Source organism: Vulpes vulpes, chromosome 8, assembly GCF_048418805.1.
Source record: "Vulpes vulpes isolate BD-2025 chromosome 8, VulVul3, whole genome shotgun sequence".
Lineage (NCBI taxonomy): Eukaryota > Metazoa > Chordata > Mammalia > Carnivora > Canidae > Vulpes > Vulpes vulpes.
The window spans coordinates 54,470,759-54,489,068 of record NC_132787.1 but is presented as its reverse complement, the minus strand read 5'-3'; the positions used below and the strand labels follow the sequence as shown (position 1 = coordinate 54,489,068).

The 18,310-nt window shown below is 38.6% G+C and overlaps 1 protein-coding gene across 1 annotated transcript in view; it reads left to right on the top strand.

Annotated features, from left to right (window-relative positions):
- NOTCH2 (notch receptor 2) overlaps positions 1-18,310 on the top strand; it is a 164,122-nt gene that overhangs the window by 130,810 nt on the left and 15,002 nt on the right. The window contains exons 18-24 of the mRNA XM_025988791.2: positions 6,948-7,176; positions 7,959-8,160; positions 9,791-9,944; positions 10,503-10,687; positions 12,217-12,349; positions 15,571-15,807; positions 18,166-18,278. Of these exons, the coding sequence (XP_025844576.1) occupies positions 6,948-7,176; positions 7,959-8,160; positions 9,791-9,944; positions 10,503-10,687; positions 12,217-12,349; positions 15,571-15,807; positions 18,166-18,278 (1,253 nt within the window). The remainder of the gene's footprint in view (positions 1-6,947; positions 7,177-7,958; positions 8,161-9,790; positions 9,945-10,502; positions 10,688-12,216; positions 12,350-15,570; positions 15,808-18,165; positions 18,279-18,310) is intronic.

The window sequence follows — 18,310 nt, the reverse complement described above, 5'->3', positions numbered from 1 at the left end:
GTGTCTATTCAAAACTTTTGCTTACTTCAAAAACTGGATTGTCTTATTATTGAGTTGAAAGAGTTCTTTATATTCTAGATTCAAATTCTTTGTCAGATATTTGCTTTACAATAATCTTCTCCCAAATATAGCTTCTGTTTTGATTTTCTTTTGAAGAGGAAGAGTTTAATTTTGATGAAGTTTAATATATCTATAATTTTCATTCAGAGTTCAGCTTTCTTTTATGTTATTTAACAAAACTTTGCCTAACCTAAGGTCACTAAGGTTTATCTCCTTTGATTTCTTCTATAAGTTTTATACTTTTAGCACTAACCTTTAGGTCCACAATCTATTTTGAGTTAATTTTTACATGTAGTGTGAACTTTAAAGATTTTAAAGAGTAATTTTGTGTAGTAATCTTGCTAACCTCACTAATCCTAGATTAGTTTAGCTTCTAGCTTAGTTTAGATTTTCAGAAACTTTGTATTTTTTTCTTTTTACAGATAATAAATAATGTTATCTTTAAATAAGTACAGCCACTATACATTTTATTTCTTTTCAAATCTATATGCATTTTACTTTTCTTGCATTATTGCACTGGCTAAGACTTTTGGTAAATGCAGAATGGAAGTGGTAAAAGAAGGAAATCTTTCTTTGTTCTTGATTCTGGGGTGGGAGAGAGCATGTATGTAGTCTTTTGCCACTAAGTATGCTGTTACAGGTTTTTTGTTTGTTTTGTTTTTCTATCAAATTGAGGAATTTACCATTTGCCCCTGGTTTGCTAAGAGTTTTTTTTTCTTTTGATAAGGAATGAATATTGATTTTTTTCCAAATGATTTTCTTTTATCTGTTGAGGTAGTAACACATTTTTTAATATGTAAATGTGTTATGTCAATTGATTTTCAAATGTTAAACTCACCTTAAATTCCTGGGATAAATTTTACTTGGTCATGATGTATACTCTCTCTCATAATAATTGGATGTGATTTCCCAAAGTTTTCTTACGGATTTTTGTATCTGTGTTCATGAGGGATGTTGTTCCCCAATTTTCTTGTGCTGTATTTGTGTAGTTTTGCTAAGAGGCAATGCTGGCCTCAGAACCAATTGGGAATTGTTTCCTTTCTATTTACTGAGTTTGTGGACAGTTGGTATTACATCTAAACATTTAGGTCTGGAACTTTGTTTCTGGGAAAGTTTTAGCTATAAATTTAATGTCTTTAATAAACATAGTTACTCATGGTATCTATTTCTTTTTTTATTGAGTTTTGATCATTTGTTATCTTTCAAGGAATGAGTTTTACTTTTTTCTAAGTTGTCAGAATTATTGGCATTTATAATATTCCTGTATTTTACTTTTAATGTCTGTAAGATCCGTGTTGATTTCCTTTTACTGATTTCAGGTATTGGTAATTTACATCTTCTCTCTTTTCTTTGTGATTGCTCTTGGTGTAGAGGGTTATTGATTTTAGTAATCTTTTTTTGCTAATTCATTTTTGGTTTTATGATTTTTTTCAATTAGTTTACTGTTTTCTATTTCATGGATTTCTACTCTTTATTCTTCCTATTTTGGATCTCGCTTGCCCTTCTTTTTCTAGTTTAAGTTGGAAGCTTAGACCATTAATTTCATTTTCTCTACTTTTCTAACATAATAAGCATTTAGAGCTATATTTTTTCTTAAAACATTGATATCGCTGTATTTCACAAATTCTGATATATCATGTTTTTTTCAGCTCAGAATATTTTCTGATTTCCATTTTAATTTGTTCTTTGACTCATAGATTATTTTGAAATGTATTCTTTAACTTCAGATATCTTTTGTATTAAGTTTTAAATTTTAATTCCAGTATAATTAACATACAGTATTCTATTAGTTTCAGTTGTACAATATAGTGATTCAAGAATTCTACACATTATTGAGTGTTTATCATGTAAGTGTACTCTTTAATCCCCATCACCTATTTCACCCATGCCCCCACTCACCTCCCTTTTGATAACCTTCAGTTTGTTCTCTGTCATTAATAGTTTCTTGGTCTCTCTCTCTCTCTCTCTCTCTCTCTCTCTTTTTCCTTTGCTCATTTGTTTTGTTTCTTAAATTACACATGTTAGTGAAATCATACAGTATCTGTCTCTTACTTACTCTGCTTAGCATTATACTCTCTGGCTCCATCTGTGTTGTTGCTAATTCCAAATACCTTTTGTTGCTGGTTCCTTCCAGGTAGTTTTGTTTATTGATATCTAGTTTAATTCCATTGTGATCAGAGAATGTACTTTGCATCATTTGGATTATTTTTAAATGTATTAAATCATGTCTTACGGACTAGTCTGTGGTCTGTTTTGATAAGTGTTCTGTGTGCACTTGAAAAGAATGTCTTTTGCTGTTTTTTGGTGGAGTTCCATAGTGTTAATTACTTCAAATTGGTTAACAGTATTTTTAGATCTTCCCTGATTTTTCTTTCTGCTTATTCTATAAATTGACAGAGTGATATTGAAATCTCTCACTTTTATTGTGTATTTGTTTACTTCTTGTAATTCTATCAGTTTTTGCTTATGTCTTTTGAAGCTCTGATTTTAAATACATGAAAAAATATTTAAGATTGTTGTGTTCTCTTGAAGAATTGAGTCCTTTGTCATGAAATGACCCTTTTAAGTTGGTAATATTCCTTGCTCTGAAGTCTCCTTTGCCTGATATTAATATAAGTACCCTACCTTTCTTTTGATTATTGTTAGATATTTTTTCCATCTTTTTTACTTTTGGCCTATGTCTTTAAAGTATGTTTCTTTTAGAGAGCATATATTGAGTCTTGCTTTTTCTCTCCAATATGACAGTGTCTAACTTCTAATTGAGCTCTTCATGCCATTTAAATTTAAATTTTTTTTAAAAATTTATTTATGATAGTCACAGAGAGAGAGAGAGAGGCAGAGACACAGGCAGAGGGAGAAGCAGGCTCCATTCTCCGGGAGCCCGATGTGGGATTCGATCCCGGGTCTCCAGGATCGCGCCCTGGGCCAAAGGCAGGTGCTAAACTGCTGCGCCACCCAGGGTTCCCCATGCCATTTAAATTTAATGGTTGATGGTGATATGACTGAGTTCATCTTGCATTTTATTTGATCTTCTTCCATCTCTTTACATTTAGTTCTTTTTTTGGGCCTTTTTTTGGAATAATTGAGCATTTTTATGATTACATTTTATTTATCCACTGGCATATTAGCCATATCTTTTTTTTTTTAACATTTTTTTCTTTCTTTCCTTCTTTCTTTTTCTTTTTCTTTTTGGTGGTGATTTTGGGTTTGCAGTATGCAACTTCAGTTCATTACCTTCAACTATACCACTTTGTATGGCACTAAAAACCTTATAACAGTATACTTTTATTTACACTCCTGTCCTCTGTTCTGTTGTTGCCATATATGTATGGCAACATATAAACCACCCAAAATACTGTTTTTGCTTCAAATGGCCAATTAATTTTTCAAGAAATTTAAAAATAAATTAACAGTCTTTACACTTAACAGCATATTTACAGTTTCTGATGTTTTTCATTCTTTTGCATAGATCTACATTTCCTTCAAGTATCATTTTACTTTGGTCTGAAAAAATTCCTTTTTTTTTTTTTTTTTATGATAGTCACAGAGAGAGGGAGAGAGAGAGTCAGATACATAGGCAGAGGGAGAAGCAGGCTCCATGCACCGGGAGCCCGACATGGGATTCGATCCCGGGTCTCCAGGATCACGCCCTGGGCTAAAGGCAGGCGCTAAACTGCTGCGCCACCCAGGGATCCCTGAAAAAATTCCTTTAATGTTTCTTGTGGTGCTTATCTCCTAGGGATTAATTCTTTCTCCTAGTGATTAATTTTTTTCTGAAAAGGTTTTTATTTTGCCGTAGTTTTCAAAGATAATTTCTTTTTTTTTTTTTTTTTTAAAGATTTATTTTTATTTATTTATGATAGTCACAGAGAGAGAGAGGCAGAGACACAGGCAGAGGGAGAAGCAGGCTCCATGCACCGGGAGCCCGACGTGGGATTCGATCCCGGGTTTCCAGGATCGCGCCCCGGGCCAAAGGCAGGCGCCAAACCGCTGCGCCACCCAGGGATCCCTCAAAGATAATTTCATAGGGAGTAGAATTCTAAGTTGACTTTTCCCTCCAGCACTTTCATATAATCCTTCCATTGCTTTCTGCCTTGCAATATTTCTGAGGAGAAATCTGCAATGATTCTTATATTTGTTTCTTTATGTTCTTTTCTCTCCTTTGACTACTTTTAAGGTATTTTCTTTCCACTGTTTTTTTTAGCAATTTAATTATAATGCCCCAGTTGTTCTTCATGTTTCTTTTTGTGGAGGTGGTGGTGGTGTGGGGTTTATTGACCTTTTTTGGATATATGGACCCAAATGTGGAAAATATTCAAATTTTTTCAGATTCTTTTTGCTTTCCTTTTTTTTTTTTCTTTTTGCTTTCCTTTACAACTTTCATCATACATCTTTTAGGTTGATTAAAGTTATCTCTGTTCACCAATGCTCTATTTTACTTTTTTTAAGTTTTTATATATTTATTCATGAGAGACACAGGGAAAGAGGCAGAGACATAGGCAGAGGGAGAAGCAGGCTCCATGCAGGGAGCCTGATGTGGGACTCAATCCCAGGTCCGGATCACTCCCTGAGCCAGGGGCAGGTGCTCAACCACTGAGCCACCTAGGTGTCCCTGTTTTACTTATTTTTTAGGGTTTTTTTTCCTCAGTGTTTCATTTTAGATAATTTTATTATTTGAAGATATTTTGATATGGGATGCCTGTGTAACTTAGTAGTTGGGCATCTGGCTTCAGTTTGGGGCATGGTCCTGGAGTCCCAGGATTGAGTCCCACATTGGGCTCCTTGCATGGAGCTTCTTTCTCTGCCGCTGTCTCTACCTCTCTCTCTTTCTCTGTCTCTCATGAATAAATACATAAAATCCCTAAAAACTAAGAAGATATTTTGATATATCTTCAAGTTCACTAAACATTTCCTCTGTAGTGTTTTGTTTGTTGTTAATCCCATCCAGTATATTTTTTTCTCTTCATTGTATTTTTATCTTTAGAAGTTTGATTTGAGTCTTTCTTATACCTTTATTCCTCTCCTTGTCATGTTCATGCTTTCTTCTTCTTGAACAGAGTAGATTTATTATAATTGTTTTATTGTCCTCACATTAATTCTACCAAATGGAAAATTCCTAGGTCTGCTTCTATTGTTGATTTTTATCCTCATCAGGATATATTTCTTGCTTCTTTGCCTACCTGGTAATTTTTTTATTAGATGCTAAACTTTAAAAAAAAAATCTTTATAATATGTTCAAGCTTTAAGGATCATGTGGAAGCAGTTTGATCCTTTTGGATCTTTTCTTCAGGATTTGTTAGGTCCAGAACGGCCTTTAGTCTAGGATTAAAATGGCTCACTACTGAGATAGAACTCTCTGAGGATCCTACTTAGTGCATAGTTAGGAGGTCTTTTCGTTTTGACTGTCATGAACATGAGCTATTCTCAGCATAATGTAAACTCTTGGGATTGATCTGCCTACTTCTTTCTGATGGTTCTTTCCCCAGCTTTGATGGTGTCATTGTATGCATGTGATATACCTAGTTACTTATCAGTGCTCACTGCTTATCAGTACTCAGTTATTTGTGTGGTGATTAAATCATTAAACTTCAAACAAGGTTATCACGATGCGTTAAAAATAATGGCACCTAATTCACAGCATACATAATTTCAGATCACCATATGAATGGTACCAAACTAGGTCCTGGCAGTGCCAAGATAGATAAAACCCAGTGCTTACTTACATTCATGATACTCATAGTCTATTATCAAAGAAAGATATGTAGAAAAATTCAACATCGTGTAGCAGTAGTGAAGAAAAATATGTCCACAGCAGTTGATGGAGAATTTAAGGGAGTGGAATTAAATTATTTGGGTTTCTTTTCCACATTAATTATGTAGTCAAAATTTTCAGTATTTAAATTTTTTCCTATTTGAAGTAAAGCTAGCAATATTTATAATTAATTTAAAATAATTCAGTAAGCTATAGTGAGTTTCTTGAAAGATGCTATGGAAATTACAGTGTGCCATTATGCACTGTGGATAAGAAGAAATAATGTGATTTTTACAGTTTTTCCAATAAAGATTGCAGATGAGCCTTAGAATGGAATTAGCTTAATAGATGATTAAGGTTTTAAATAAGCCTCTTATAAAACCTGATGTTTTGTTCTCTTTTTATGTAGATGACCTGTCTTTGCAGATTATATTTTAAGGTCCTTAAGAGCAAGAGCTGTCTCTTATTTTTCTTGTTCTGATTTATATGTCATCTATATTTTGGAGGACTGTGCCATGATAGTAGCTCAAAGTTTGTTGATTTATTGCTGTGAGCCTAGAGTGTTCTAAGATTGAGCTGTGTGATACTTAAAATTTTTTAAATGTTTCTTAATTCTTCCTAAACCTAGAAGCAAAAACAAACAAAAAAGAGAAGAGGGAAGGAAAGGAAATGAAAGATGAAGGGAGGGAAAAAATAGGAAAGAAAGATCAGCGCGGGGGATGCTTAGTATATATCCTATCTTGCCTCACCCACTCCATCACCACATACACCTTTTGAAAATCTTTACTGATATTTTTGAGATTCTGTGTATTATAGGGGGCACATATTTGCTTAGCAAATATGGGGGATCATTGTAAGTTTTAGGACTCTTAAGTTTGCAAAATTGCTATTGATGTATGCATAGTTCATTCCAATTATCAAATAGGCTAGGAATCTCAGGCAAGTGTTACTGCATTCATTTTCATAAATGGAGGAGTCAAAGCAAAACAGATGTAAAGAAAAGTACAAGTAGAGAGAATCAGAATTATTACTGTTATTAGTGTGATTTAGTTCAGGTCACTCACCTTTCTTTATAGGTCTAAAATTAAATTAATGCTTTAGTTCAGAGCTCTAATTCTTGTATGTAATGACTTAGATCCTTGCCAGAATGGAGGTTCCTGTGTAGATGGAGTGAATACTTTCTCCTGCCTGTGTCATCCTGGCTTTATTGGGGATAAGTGTCAAACAGACATGAATGAGTGTCTGAGTGAACCCTGTAAGAATGGAGGGACTTGCTCTGACTATGTCAACAGTTACACTTGCAAGTGCCAGGCGGGATTTGATGGAGTACACTGTGAGAACAACATCGACGAGTGCACTGAGAGGTGAGCAACACATACACTCAGGCACCATTGTCTTCCTGGAAAAAGAGGGAAAGGAGGGAAAACTACAGAGCACAGTACTGGGATTGCAGGACAGGGATAAGGTATCCACTTGGGTCCCATTCCATCGTCTACTCCTATTGCCCACTTCCTGATTCCCTGTAGATGTGTGGTTAGCAGGTCAAAGATCAGAGGTTGAAAAGCTTAGTGGGATGGACCACCATTTATTTCTAATGCTTAGGGAACAGGAAGAGTTATAATTCTGTTCCATTCTCCTCTTGGTCTCTTGTTCATTTCAGTTAACAATTTAAAAATTCCTTTTTTTTTTTTTTACCCCCAGATTTGTCATCACTTTTTAGTAATTTCTAGGTGTTTTTTTTTTCCAACGAGTTTATTCTGTTTCTTTTTCAGAAAGAAATCTAGAGTTAAGAGCTATTTACTTGTCACTTTTCTTATAAATTAAATTGACTTGAGGGATAAAATGAAATGGATACATGGAAAGCCACTGAAGGACTGGGTAAAACCTGGAAACCTTCATTTTCTCTGGGAATCTCTAATAAACTCAGCCTTTTAAATACTCTTGTAACCTTTTTGGTTGTAGAAAGGAAGCTGGGACTCAGGCTGATTGGCACCCAGTCTAATTTGGAAAAAGAAAATCTACTGGGTCTAGGAGTTTAAGATGAGTTTTTGCTTCTATAACATGTTAGATTCTAGGAACCTTACTTTTAAATAGCAGATCAGAGGTACCAGGTTACATAGCTGGCATTGTTCTCTCTGCTTCTCAGCTCCTGTTTCAATGGTGGCACATGTGTCGACGGGATTAACTCCTTCTCTTGCTTGTGCCCGTTGGGCTTTACTGGCCCCTTCTGCCTCCATGAGATCAATGAATGCAACTCTCACCCATGCCTAAATGAAGGAATATGTGTTGATGGCCTTGGTACCTACCGCTGCACCTGCCCCTTAGGCTACACTGGGAAAAACTGTCAGGTAATTAAATTTCGTCCTACTCAGAATAGCTGAATATTATACTTATTTCTCTTCTAAGCAGAAAAAGCCCCTCCTAAAAGAAAATTCTGGGTCTTAGGGGGGATGTCCCTGAGATAAATCTGCATAACTTCTTAATAACTGGTAGATTCCAAAATGGTGGCACTGGCAAGATTATGCAGATTAACAAGCATGAGATTGTTGTAACAGCTAACCAAGAACTGCAGAGAAATACATATGGGAAATAAGCACATAGGTAGTATTCATGTTGGAAATACAAAAAAAAAAAAAAAAAGAATAATCAAAATAAAGTTTTTAAAGTTTGGATACAATGTCTAAGGGAATAATAATTATTATGTTTTGCAGTGTTGTAACATTCTCAAAATCAAGCTGGTCATATGTTTTTCAATTTCAAATATGTAAATGTGCATTTTTATAGACTCTCAGAGCTAGCTAGGGCAGCCTTTCATTTCATGGAAGAAGAAACTGAGTCCCAGAGGGCAAAGCAACCTTTCCAAGGTTGTACACCAAACAGCATGGTATTTAATTACACCAAACAGCATGGTATTTAATTATTTTTTTTTAAATTAATTTATTTGACAGAGAAAGAATGAATTAGTGAGAGGTGGGGGGCAGAGGGACAAGCGGACTCCCGGCTGAGTGCAGAGCCTGAGAAGGAGCTTGATGCAAAGATCAAGGTGGGGCTTGATCCCAAGACCCTGAGATCATGACCTGAGCCAAAGACAGACATTGATTGAGCCCTGCAGGTGCCCCACATTGTACTTAATTTTATGCTATTTTTACTTCTTAAACAATGATAGAATGATAGAATAACAGAACTCCAAAGAATTTAGGACTAAGTGGCCAATAAGGCTTTGGCTATATTGAACGTGCAAATAACTACCTCTATATACCTGTATATTAAACACCTTGATGCTGATTCTGTGGATCAGAAGGACATTCTTCCTTGGGCTCTTGCTTCTTATCACAGTGTGAGGCTACATGTGCCAAGGGAGTGCTCCACCCATAACCACTGGCCCCTTCTTTGGCAAACGCTCCAGGAGTATAACCTTGCTCTCCCTGGGGTCAGGGCACCACATGTGAGTTATGGAGAAAGGGACTAGTCTGCTCAGACTCTTTCCCTCGTGTTTTGCGTAAGCCTGATTTTCTCCCCTCTAAATAGGCTCTGTGATAGCTTTTAGGTTTATTAATAGGCTGTATATCCTTTTACTCATATTCACATGGACAGATTTGATTGAGACCGATGTAGATTTCTCCCAGATGATTAGCACAGGTGTTATGGACCTCTCTGACAGCAATAATTTCCTTCTTTTCTGGCTGTCTAGGGTGCCCATGGAACAGGACATAATCATAACGGAGGGAATAACTTTAACCTGTTAGGCTCCTTCAGACTCTTAAACTTCTGTGGTGAAAACTTTAAATGGCTGAGCTAAGAAGACTTAGAATAAGTAAAATAATTGGATTACTGAGAGTGTTGGACTATTTTAAGACTTGACTGAGAGCTCTTTTTTATTTTTTTATATTAGTGTGCTTTCTCTTGATTCTTAAAATGTAGTGTGATTTATTTTCTTCTTTTCTGATACTTGGATGTTGATGTATGCTTCTGTTTCAGACGCTGGTGAACCTCTGTAGTCGGTCTCCATGTAAAAACAAAGGTACTTGCATTCAGGAAAAAGCAGAGTCCCGGTGCCTGTGTCCATCAGGATGGGCTGGTGCTTACTGTGACGTGCCCAATGTGTCCTGTGAGGTGGCAGCCTTGCACAGAGGTGAGCTCTGCCCTCTCAGACTGGGGTCACTCTGCCAAGTTTCAGCCAACTAATAGCATTTTAGAGCAGGTATTGTTACCATGGGAAGAGTGGACAGTGGTGGGTGAGCGAGGCTCTACAGAAACGGTCTGAGATAGAAGGTGAAAGGGCAGAGGCACAGGCTTAGAGATTCCAAAAAGAAATGCATTTAAGAGGAAATGAAGACATATTTCACTTTCAGGACTTATTATTTTTTTAAGAATTATTTATTTTAGAGAGAGAAAGCGAGGGAAGGGGAGGATATAGGAGGAGAGGGAGAAGGAATCTTAAAGTAGACTCCACACTCAGTGTGGAGCCCAACGGGGGCTCCATCCCACAACCCTGAGATCACCATCTGAGCTGGAATCAAGAGTTGGACGCTTAACTGACTGAGCCACCCAGGTGCCCCAGGGCTGGGTTTATTTTCAATATAAATCTGGTTCTAAGGGTTGTGAAGTAGATGAGAACACACTCAGTTGGTCTGAACTTGACATGCTGTGTGCTCTTCTGTGATGTTTCTTTCTGTACTCGGCTTCCTAGGGGTGTCCACTGACCACCTGTGCCAGCACTCCGGCATCTGCATCAATGCTGGCAACTCGCATCACTGCCAGTGCCCCCTGGGCTACACTGGGAGCTACTGTGAGGAGCAGCTCGATGAGTGCTCATCCAACCCCTGCCAGCATGGGGCCACCTGCAGGGACTTCATTGGCGGGTACAGATGTGAGGTAAGATAAGCCCCCAGAGGTCAGAGACCTCCCGAAGATGGCAGAACTGTCGTGAGCACTAGCATACTGATTTAGCTGCTTGTGACTTTTTATGAGTCACCATTTTTTTTTTCCTTTACCGTCACCATTACACTATTTACCACCACCATTCGTTTCAGTCCCCTTGTGTAATAAGTTCACAGGGCTCCAGTAAGGAATTTCTATAGAGGTCTAGAACCATCTCACTGAAGCCAACATTCACTGCCAGAGTGCATTTCACAGGCCAGCAGCTCAGTGGCCCCTGGGACATCCCTGAATAGCAGCTGATATAGGAGAAGCCACTTTGAAGTGTGTCCTGAAGTTGTCTAGCCTGTTCCATGTAGCATCACACCAAGTATGATGTGTATATATTTGAGGAAGTGTGTATCTTTTAAGGAACATATTGCTCTAATGGCCAGGCTGATAATGGTCAGAGCAAGATGTCAACAAAACATTGGAAACTTGAATTTGACACCAATTCAGGCCACGCAGGAACACTGAGAGAAGTCGTACTTCTCATAAATGAGCCAGAGTTGGCCTCTTTATATTAGCCCGCAGTTATTCCTTCATGCGGGCTGGGACCTGTTAGTTCAAACACCATCGGTGCCAAACTCAAATTTTCACACATCCAGTTGTTTTAAAAATAGCCCTAAAAGCCAATTTTTAGCCATTTAGAGCCTTTTTTGCGTTACATACCCTGCAAAACTGCACCCAGTATCTGCAAACCATAGGTAAGCTGCAGGACTTAAAGACCCCAAGCCAGTGCTGCCCTTCAAAGGTCTCTGACCCAGAGACTGGCCTGGCTGCTGAGTGACATCACCGACCATGTTAGTCCCCTCTCTGTTACTCCCTTTCCTTGGAATTCACTTGCGCTCCTCTCCTTCCCCTCCTCTCCACTCTGGACAATCTCATGCTGCAAGGGATGGCCTCACATGCAAACTTGTCAAGCATTGTCCAGTAAAGCCACTTCATGGTCAAGGTCTTTTTCCCTGACCAGCCCTGAAATCCCTCAAACCCCTATAGCTACCACGTTAACTAACACTCCACCCCCATCCCTTTCTCAACCAGTTTCTCCTACGTATGTGTGGTTTCCTGAATCTAGAGATCAATAAATGCAGTGTGTTGACTACTGTCCACACTTTGATTGGACTGAGTCACAGGGTCCTCATGACACACCAAGGAATGCATATTTTAAAGATGGGAAGACCTGCATTGAGGAGCGATGAAAGTTTTGCACAGGGGTCAACCCTGAAATATCCCTCAGAATACTGAGTCCTTGCCTTCACTATAAAGTGGCTTTTTAGCCGGAAGATGTAAATGACAGTAAGCTGCAAGTTGGCCCTGCGCAGGATGATTGGTGGAGCGTGTGACTGTGCCAGAGAAGCATCCAAGAGCTGGGTGGGGGCAGGGAGCGGGCAAAGGTATATGGCAACCTTCCAGACCTCATTTGCTCTGGTGGTCTGTTTCTAGCAATGGTCCAGTGTTTCTTCCTTTTTGCTTGCTCTTATCAGTGTGTCCCAGGATATCAGGGCGTCAACTGCGAGTATGAAGTAGATGAGTGTCAGAATCAGCCATGCCAGAACGGAGGCACCTGTGTCGACCTCGTGAACCATTTCAAGTGCTCCTGTCCACCAGGCACTCGAGGTATGCAGTCAGCCCTACCCGTCTCCATCTAGGGCATTTTCTTAAGTTATAAGCCAGTTTTTAGGATAGAAGAGATTTAAAATTTTTTTTATTTCAGTACTTCAAAGCTTTGCAACCTGGCCTGGGGGCACCTGCAGTTCCAGGGCAGGGGCTCGCTGTTTTGCCTATCTCTACTGCTTTGCTTCAGGCTGAGGTTGAGCTCGTTCTCACTTGGTAGGTCGGTCTATTACTGCTGGTCCCATGCTGATGGGAGGAGAGGCCTCAGTGTTCATTTTTTTAGCAGTCCCTAATTACCAGATGTTCTGTGAAAGTAGGATTACACAGTGGTTTTGTTTTTTACCATCCTGTTTTCAATTTAGTTTGTAGTTAGGTAATACATGCACAGGCCCAGATTTTATATATAGACACACACACAAATATACATGCAGCAAAAGCATAAGGTGAAAAGTCTGTTTCTGTTCCCCTTCCCCATACCTAGTTCTCCCCTCCCACCAACAAGGAACCTCCACTTTATTTTATTTTTTAGTTTCTTCTGTATCTTCTAGAGTTTTCTTTTTATGTGTCCTTTAGAGTTTGTTTTTTTTATATTTTTTCAAATTCAAATTCAATTAATTAACCTAATCTGTATTATTAGTTTCAGGGGATAGAGTTCAGTGACTCATCAGTTGCAAGATTTCTTTATATGTATTTAGAAGCCAAATACAAAGATATTTTTATTTACCCCACTCCTATTTCTTACTCTTGCACTTGATTTTTTTTGTACTTAATTGGATATGTTTCCATATTAACTTATAGTACTTCCTTAATCTTCTTCACCCAGCAGAATTCCCTTGTAGCTTAATATATTGAACCAATGTCATAGTAATAGAAATTTGGGTTTCTTGAATCTGTATATATGTAGATAAATTTTCGGAAATGGAATTGCTGGATTAGAGAATTATGTACATTTCTGGTTTTGATCTATATTGCTGTATCATAGCATATGACCATACTGGCTTCTCAGTGTGGATGAACATATTTTCACCTGAGTCCTTTGATTTTCCTCTTTCAGTGGTTTCTCTATTTGTATCTATATTCTTTTTTCCCATTACATTGTTCATCATAATATTTTACAGATTAACTGTGATACAAAATATTCTTGATATATTGGTTTTTGTCTTTGATTTTCTTTATGATTTTTTTCATGCAGAGTTTTTTTTATTTTTTAAAAATTTATTTATTTATTTTGAGCGAGAGCGAGAGAGCATGGGGGAGAGGCAGAAGGAGTGAGAGAATCTCAAGCAGACTGCTCTGAGTGCAGTGACCAAAGTGGGTCTCAATCTCATAACCCCGAGATCATGACCTGTGCTGAAACCAAGAGTCGGATGCTCAACCTGCTGAGCCACCCAGGCACCCCTGGAGCTTTTTTTTTGTTGTTTTTAATCAGATTGGATTTATTAACCTCTTTTAATGGCTTCTGCGTTTTTGAATCCTAATCAGCAATACCTTCTAGACTTTAATATCATTAAGGAATTCTCCCATATTTTCTTCAGGTACTAGAATACTGTTGCACTTTTTCCCTATGGCTACTGATTTGTCCCAACAAAATTTATGGGATATTTCACTTCTTTAAAAGATTTTATTTATTTATTCATGGGAGACACAGAGAGAGAGTGAGGCAGACACAAGCAGAGGGAGAAGCAGCTCCAAGCAGGGAGCCCAATGTGGGACTGGATCCTGGACCTCTGAGATCATGCCCCACACCCCAGGCGTCCCAATATTTGATCTTTTTTACAATAATCGGAGATGGCAACTTTATCAAATTCTACATACCCTTGTGTATTTGGGTGTTTTTCTGGACTTTTTTTTTTTTTTTTTTTTTTGCTTTATTCTGTTAATTTATCAATCCCACTCTGTTTTAATTATTAAGGATCTTTGATTTCAGCATTTTCCAGGCTAGGCTTATACTTTCTTTTTTTCATATAATTTTAGAATCAGATTGTCTATTAACAAAATCCTGGTGGCATTTTTTTATTGGGGTCACTTTAAATTTATGAATCTGTGTGAGGAAACTGGCATCTTTACCATGAGAAATCTCCCTAACCAAATGATAACTTCTTTTTATTTATTCACATCTCCTTTTGTATCTTTCAGGACTATTTTAAAGTTTTCATGTAGGCCTAGTACATTTCTTCTTAAGATTATTCCTATAATTTTGTCTTTTGCTATTGTTATTGAAAAAGAGGTCTTTTCTTGCTTTATTTTTTTTTTTAAGATTCTATTTATTTGAGAGAGAGCAACAGAGAGAGCATGAGTGGGAGGAAGAGCAGATAGAGAGGGACAAGTAGACTCCCCGCTGAGCATGGGGACTGAAGTGGGGCTCCATCCCAGGACCCAGATCATGACCTGAGCCAAAGTCAAGACACTTCCCTGACTAAACTAGTCAGGCACCCCTCTTTTTCCCTTTTAATAGTCTTGTTTATATTAGTGTATGCTGCAAATGCAAGTGGGAAGAATACAGAACTGTTTTCCTTTTATAATTTTTTGAATCATTCGTGGAATCTTCTCTAGAATTGTCAGTTGATTTCTTTTGTACTCTCTCAAAAATATTTATGGATATTCATATTAGGGGACTCATTTACATCTGTAGTATATTAAATAAGTTCTATTTTAAATGGAATAACCTTTGAGTTCTTAACAGATTTTCCCTATAATTTTCAACAGTAAGAAACAAGTACACATTATTTTACAGAAAAGTCAGCGAGTCTAAAACTTTTAAAAAATCTCGCAACACTTAGTCCAGTTCTTACCAATATTTTTATGTACTTATATTCTATGTATTGTTATGATAGCCTCTTTTGAACTGTTTTTTATAGTTTGAATAAAAGGCATGAATTAATGAGAAATTTACTGGGTCTCTCTTCAGCTCCAGTTTCCTTGTCCCTCAGGTGGGATGAATAATGCCAGCTGGTGCACAGGGGACCACTTTGGGGGGCTGTGTGGGAGAGTACCTGTGATGACCTGAGCATATTCTTTACTTCACCCTTACTGGTCACCGGGGATGACGGCAGCTGCCATGGATCAAGAGTGTGATTTGCCCCACCTGACCTGAAAGGTCCCATGGCAGGTGGAGACATGTCATCAGCATAGCTGCAAAGTGCCATAAAGAGTGACTCTGTTTTGCAGGAAAGAAGTATTCCAAAGAATGTCATCATTCTCTGTCTCTTCTCTCTTTCCTCCAGGCCTGCTTTGTGAAGAGAACATTGATGACTGCGTTGGGGGTCCCCACTGCCTCAATGGTGGTCAGTGTGTGGATAGGATTGGGGGCTACAGTTGTCGCTGCTTGCCTGGCTTTGCGGGAGAGCGGTGTGAGGGCGACATCAACGAGTGCCTCTCGAACCCCTGCAGCTCTGAGGGCAGCCTGGACTGCATCCAGCTAACCAATGACTACCTGTGTGTCTGTCGCAGTGCCTTCACTGGTGAGAGCTCCTCCAGTGCCCCTGCACTCTCCCTTGGTGGGCCTTTGAATGAGGAAATTGGGCCCTGAGTGTCATGTTCCAGACCCAAGTGAAACTTTTTTTCTTACATTGGAAGGACTAGACCAGATTAATTCAGAGGTCCAATTTTTCCCTAGGCCTGTGCTTCATGGATGTTGTAGTCCACCTCTGCCTTTTTTTTTCTTCCTGAGACACTTTCTCTTTTATTATACATTGATTATATCAGACTAGCAGAAATACAGAAAACAATTGAATGTTGGGAGTGGTTGAGCAAAATAGCCCTTTTTAATTGGGGCAAAATACACATAACATAAAGTATACCATTTTAACCATTTTTAGTGCACAATTCAGTGGTATTAAAAACATTCACATTGCCATGCTGCCAACACTAAATCCATCCACAGAAGTCTTTCTTCTGAGGAAAATAATGTCTTGTGTTCAGAAACCATACATCTACTCTGCTTTCATCACCCTATCTCCTTTTGCATGTAATGACCTGGGTTACTGGGTAGTCACTGCCACGGTAACCTTCTTTCTATATCTGGGACCCAGAGAGTATTAGGATCTTTTAGGTCATCTAAGAGGAATAGGTCTAAATTGGGGTATGTTTAAGCAAAAACCAGTTCATGAGGGTATGCACTGGAAAATTGTAGGGGTATGACCTGCACAGGTAAGAGTTGGCCATACTCCTAAGTCCCTTCTTAGGTTTCTTTTTCATCACAGATCATAAAGATGACCAAGTCCTGCTTCAGAATAGAGGCTTGTCCTAGGTCCTTAACTAGTTACCTCTGAAGATGGGCAGCTTGGTGACTTTATGGGACTACAGTAATATCTAACGTTGCCAGTGTCATCAAGATGCTTAGATTAGAAGTTTGCTTGGCATTTCTGGAGTCATTCCAGACCTTATGCTGTAGTAGTATTCCTTAGAAGTCAGATAATAGGCAACAGTAGTCATCTTAGTAGTAATTTGGCAAGTTGGATTCTGCTGTATTGTGACCCCATCTCTAGGCTTCCTTCCTTCCAATTTTAAAGACATACTTTTAAGAACATTGGTAATTTATGAAGAATGGGAGGGATTTTGCACTACAAATGATGCCTGGATGTGATGTCAAAAGGGAAACAGTCCATTATGAACATCATACCTATTGAGAGAATGTTGGATAGAATATGAGCAGTCTGTCCTACAGCCTCATATTAGCCACGAGATGCCTGGGAAGCCAGAGAAGCAAAACTGGCTGCTGCTTCTTTCATTGCCTCTGAGGCTTCCTCTGTCTGGAAGGACTGACAAGCACTTACAAAGAAAGTGGGAAACAGATGAAGGATTGAAGACCACCTTGAATTAGGTCCCACCACCAGGAAGTAGTGGTGATGCATTTTCTACACTTGTGATTGAAAAGAATCCTTCGAGCTCATCGGTTGTAGTTATTGTAGGATGTAGTTGTTGAGATGAATGTTGAGGGGCTATCTGCCCCCTGATTCCTAGGTGCACATGATGGCTGCTCTTGGGTAGTGGCTGCTGCTGTTATTTGAAGAGAAGGTACCTGTAACCCCTGCCTCTTAATTCTGGCTGACCAAAATTATTACTATTTTACTTTCTTTTTGAAAGCCCCTCTTCTCTTTATCAATGGCTGTGGGCCAGACAGGGTCCATCTCCTGCTATTTGCCAGGAGCTGTGTCTCCAGGTCTCCCCTCGGTTTCAGTTGCTTACTTCACTTTATCATGCAGCAGTGGCCTTGAGGTGCCTTCTGTTTTGGAACTGTTCCTAGAGGAAATTAACTCTGCAAAAATTAAGTTGTACTTTAAAGCAGTGCTGATCAGATGACAGAAAGGCTAGAAAATGATTGAAAAGAGATGTTATGCATGAAAATTCTCTGTAAGCTACGAATCACCACTTGGATGTATTGGCCCAGTGTAGACTCTTCTGTGAAGGTGACAGTTTTAACAAAATGCACTGAACAGTTTTAGTGGATATTTCTTTTGGCTTATGTAAGCTAAAGTATATTCAAAGAAAAGAAAAGTTGAGTCCTTTTTTCCTTTTCTTTTGGTCGGGGTAGAGTGATTTTTAATGTCCACATAAATCCTGTTTTGTGAGTCTATTTTTGGAGTGTGTGCCACGTACATTTACTGTGTGCACAAGACATATGGGGGTATTGGCCTGAGGCAGTGGCGGTCCAGTAAGTTTTTCTCATCTTCTCATGTTCCCTTAGGCTTAGGACTGCACTCACACATCTTGCCCCAACCCTCACCGTTTGGCTAGCTCTCATCTCAGCAGCACTCTGTTCAGTAATATGCAGTTACTACTTCTGCCTTTTAAAACTCCTTTCCATTCTCTGCTTTGAGGTCGTCACTGTGAAACTTTCATCGATGTGTGTCCCCAGATGCCTTGTCTGAATGGGGGGACGTGTGCTGTGGCCAGCAACATGCCTGATGGTTTCATTTGTCGTTGTCCCCCGGTAAGTGCCATGTTGTCTATTTAAGGGGCATG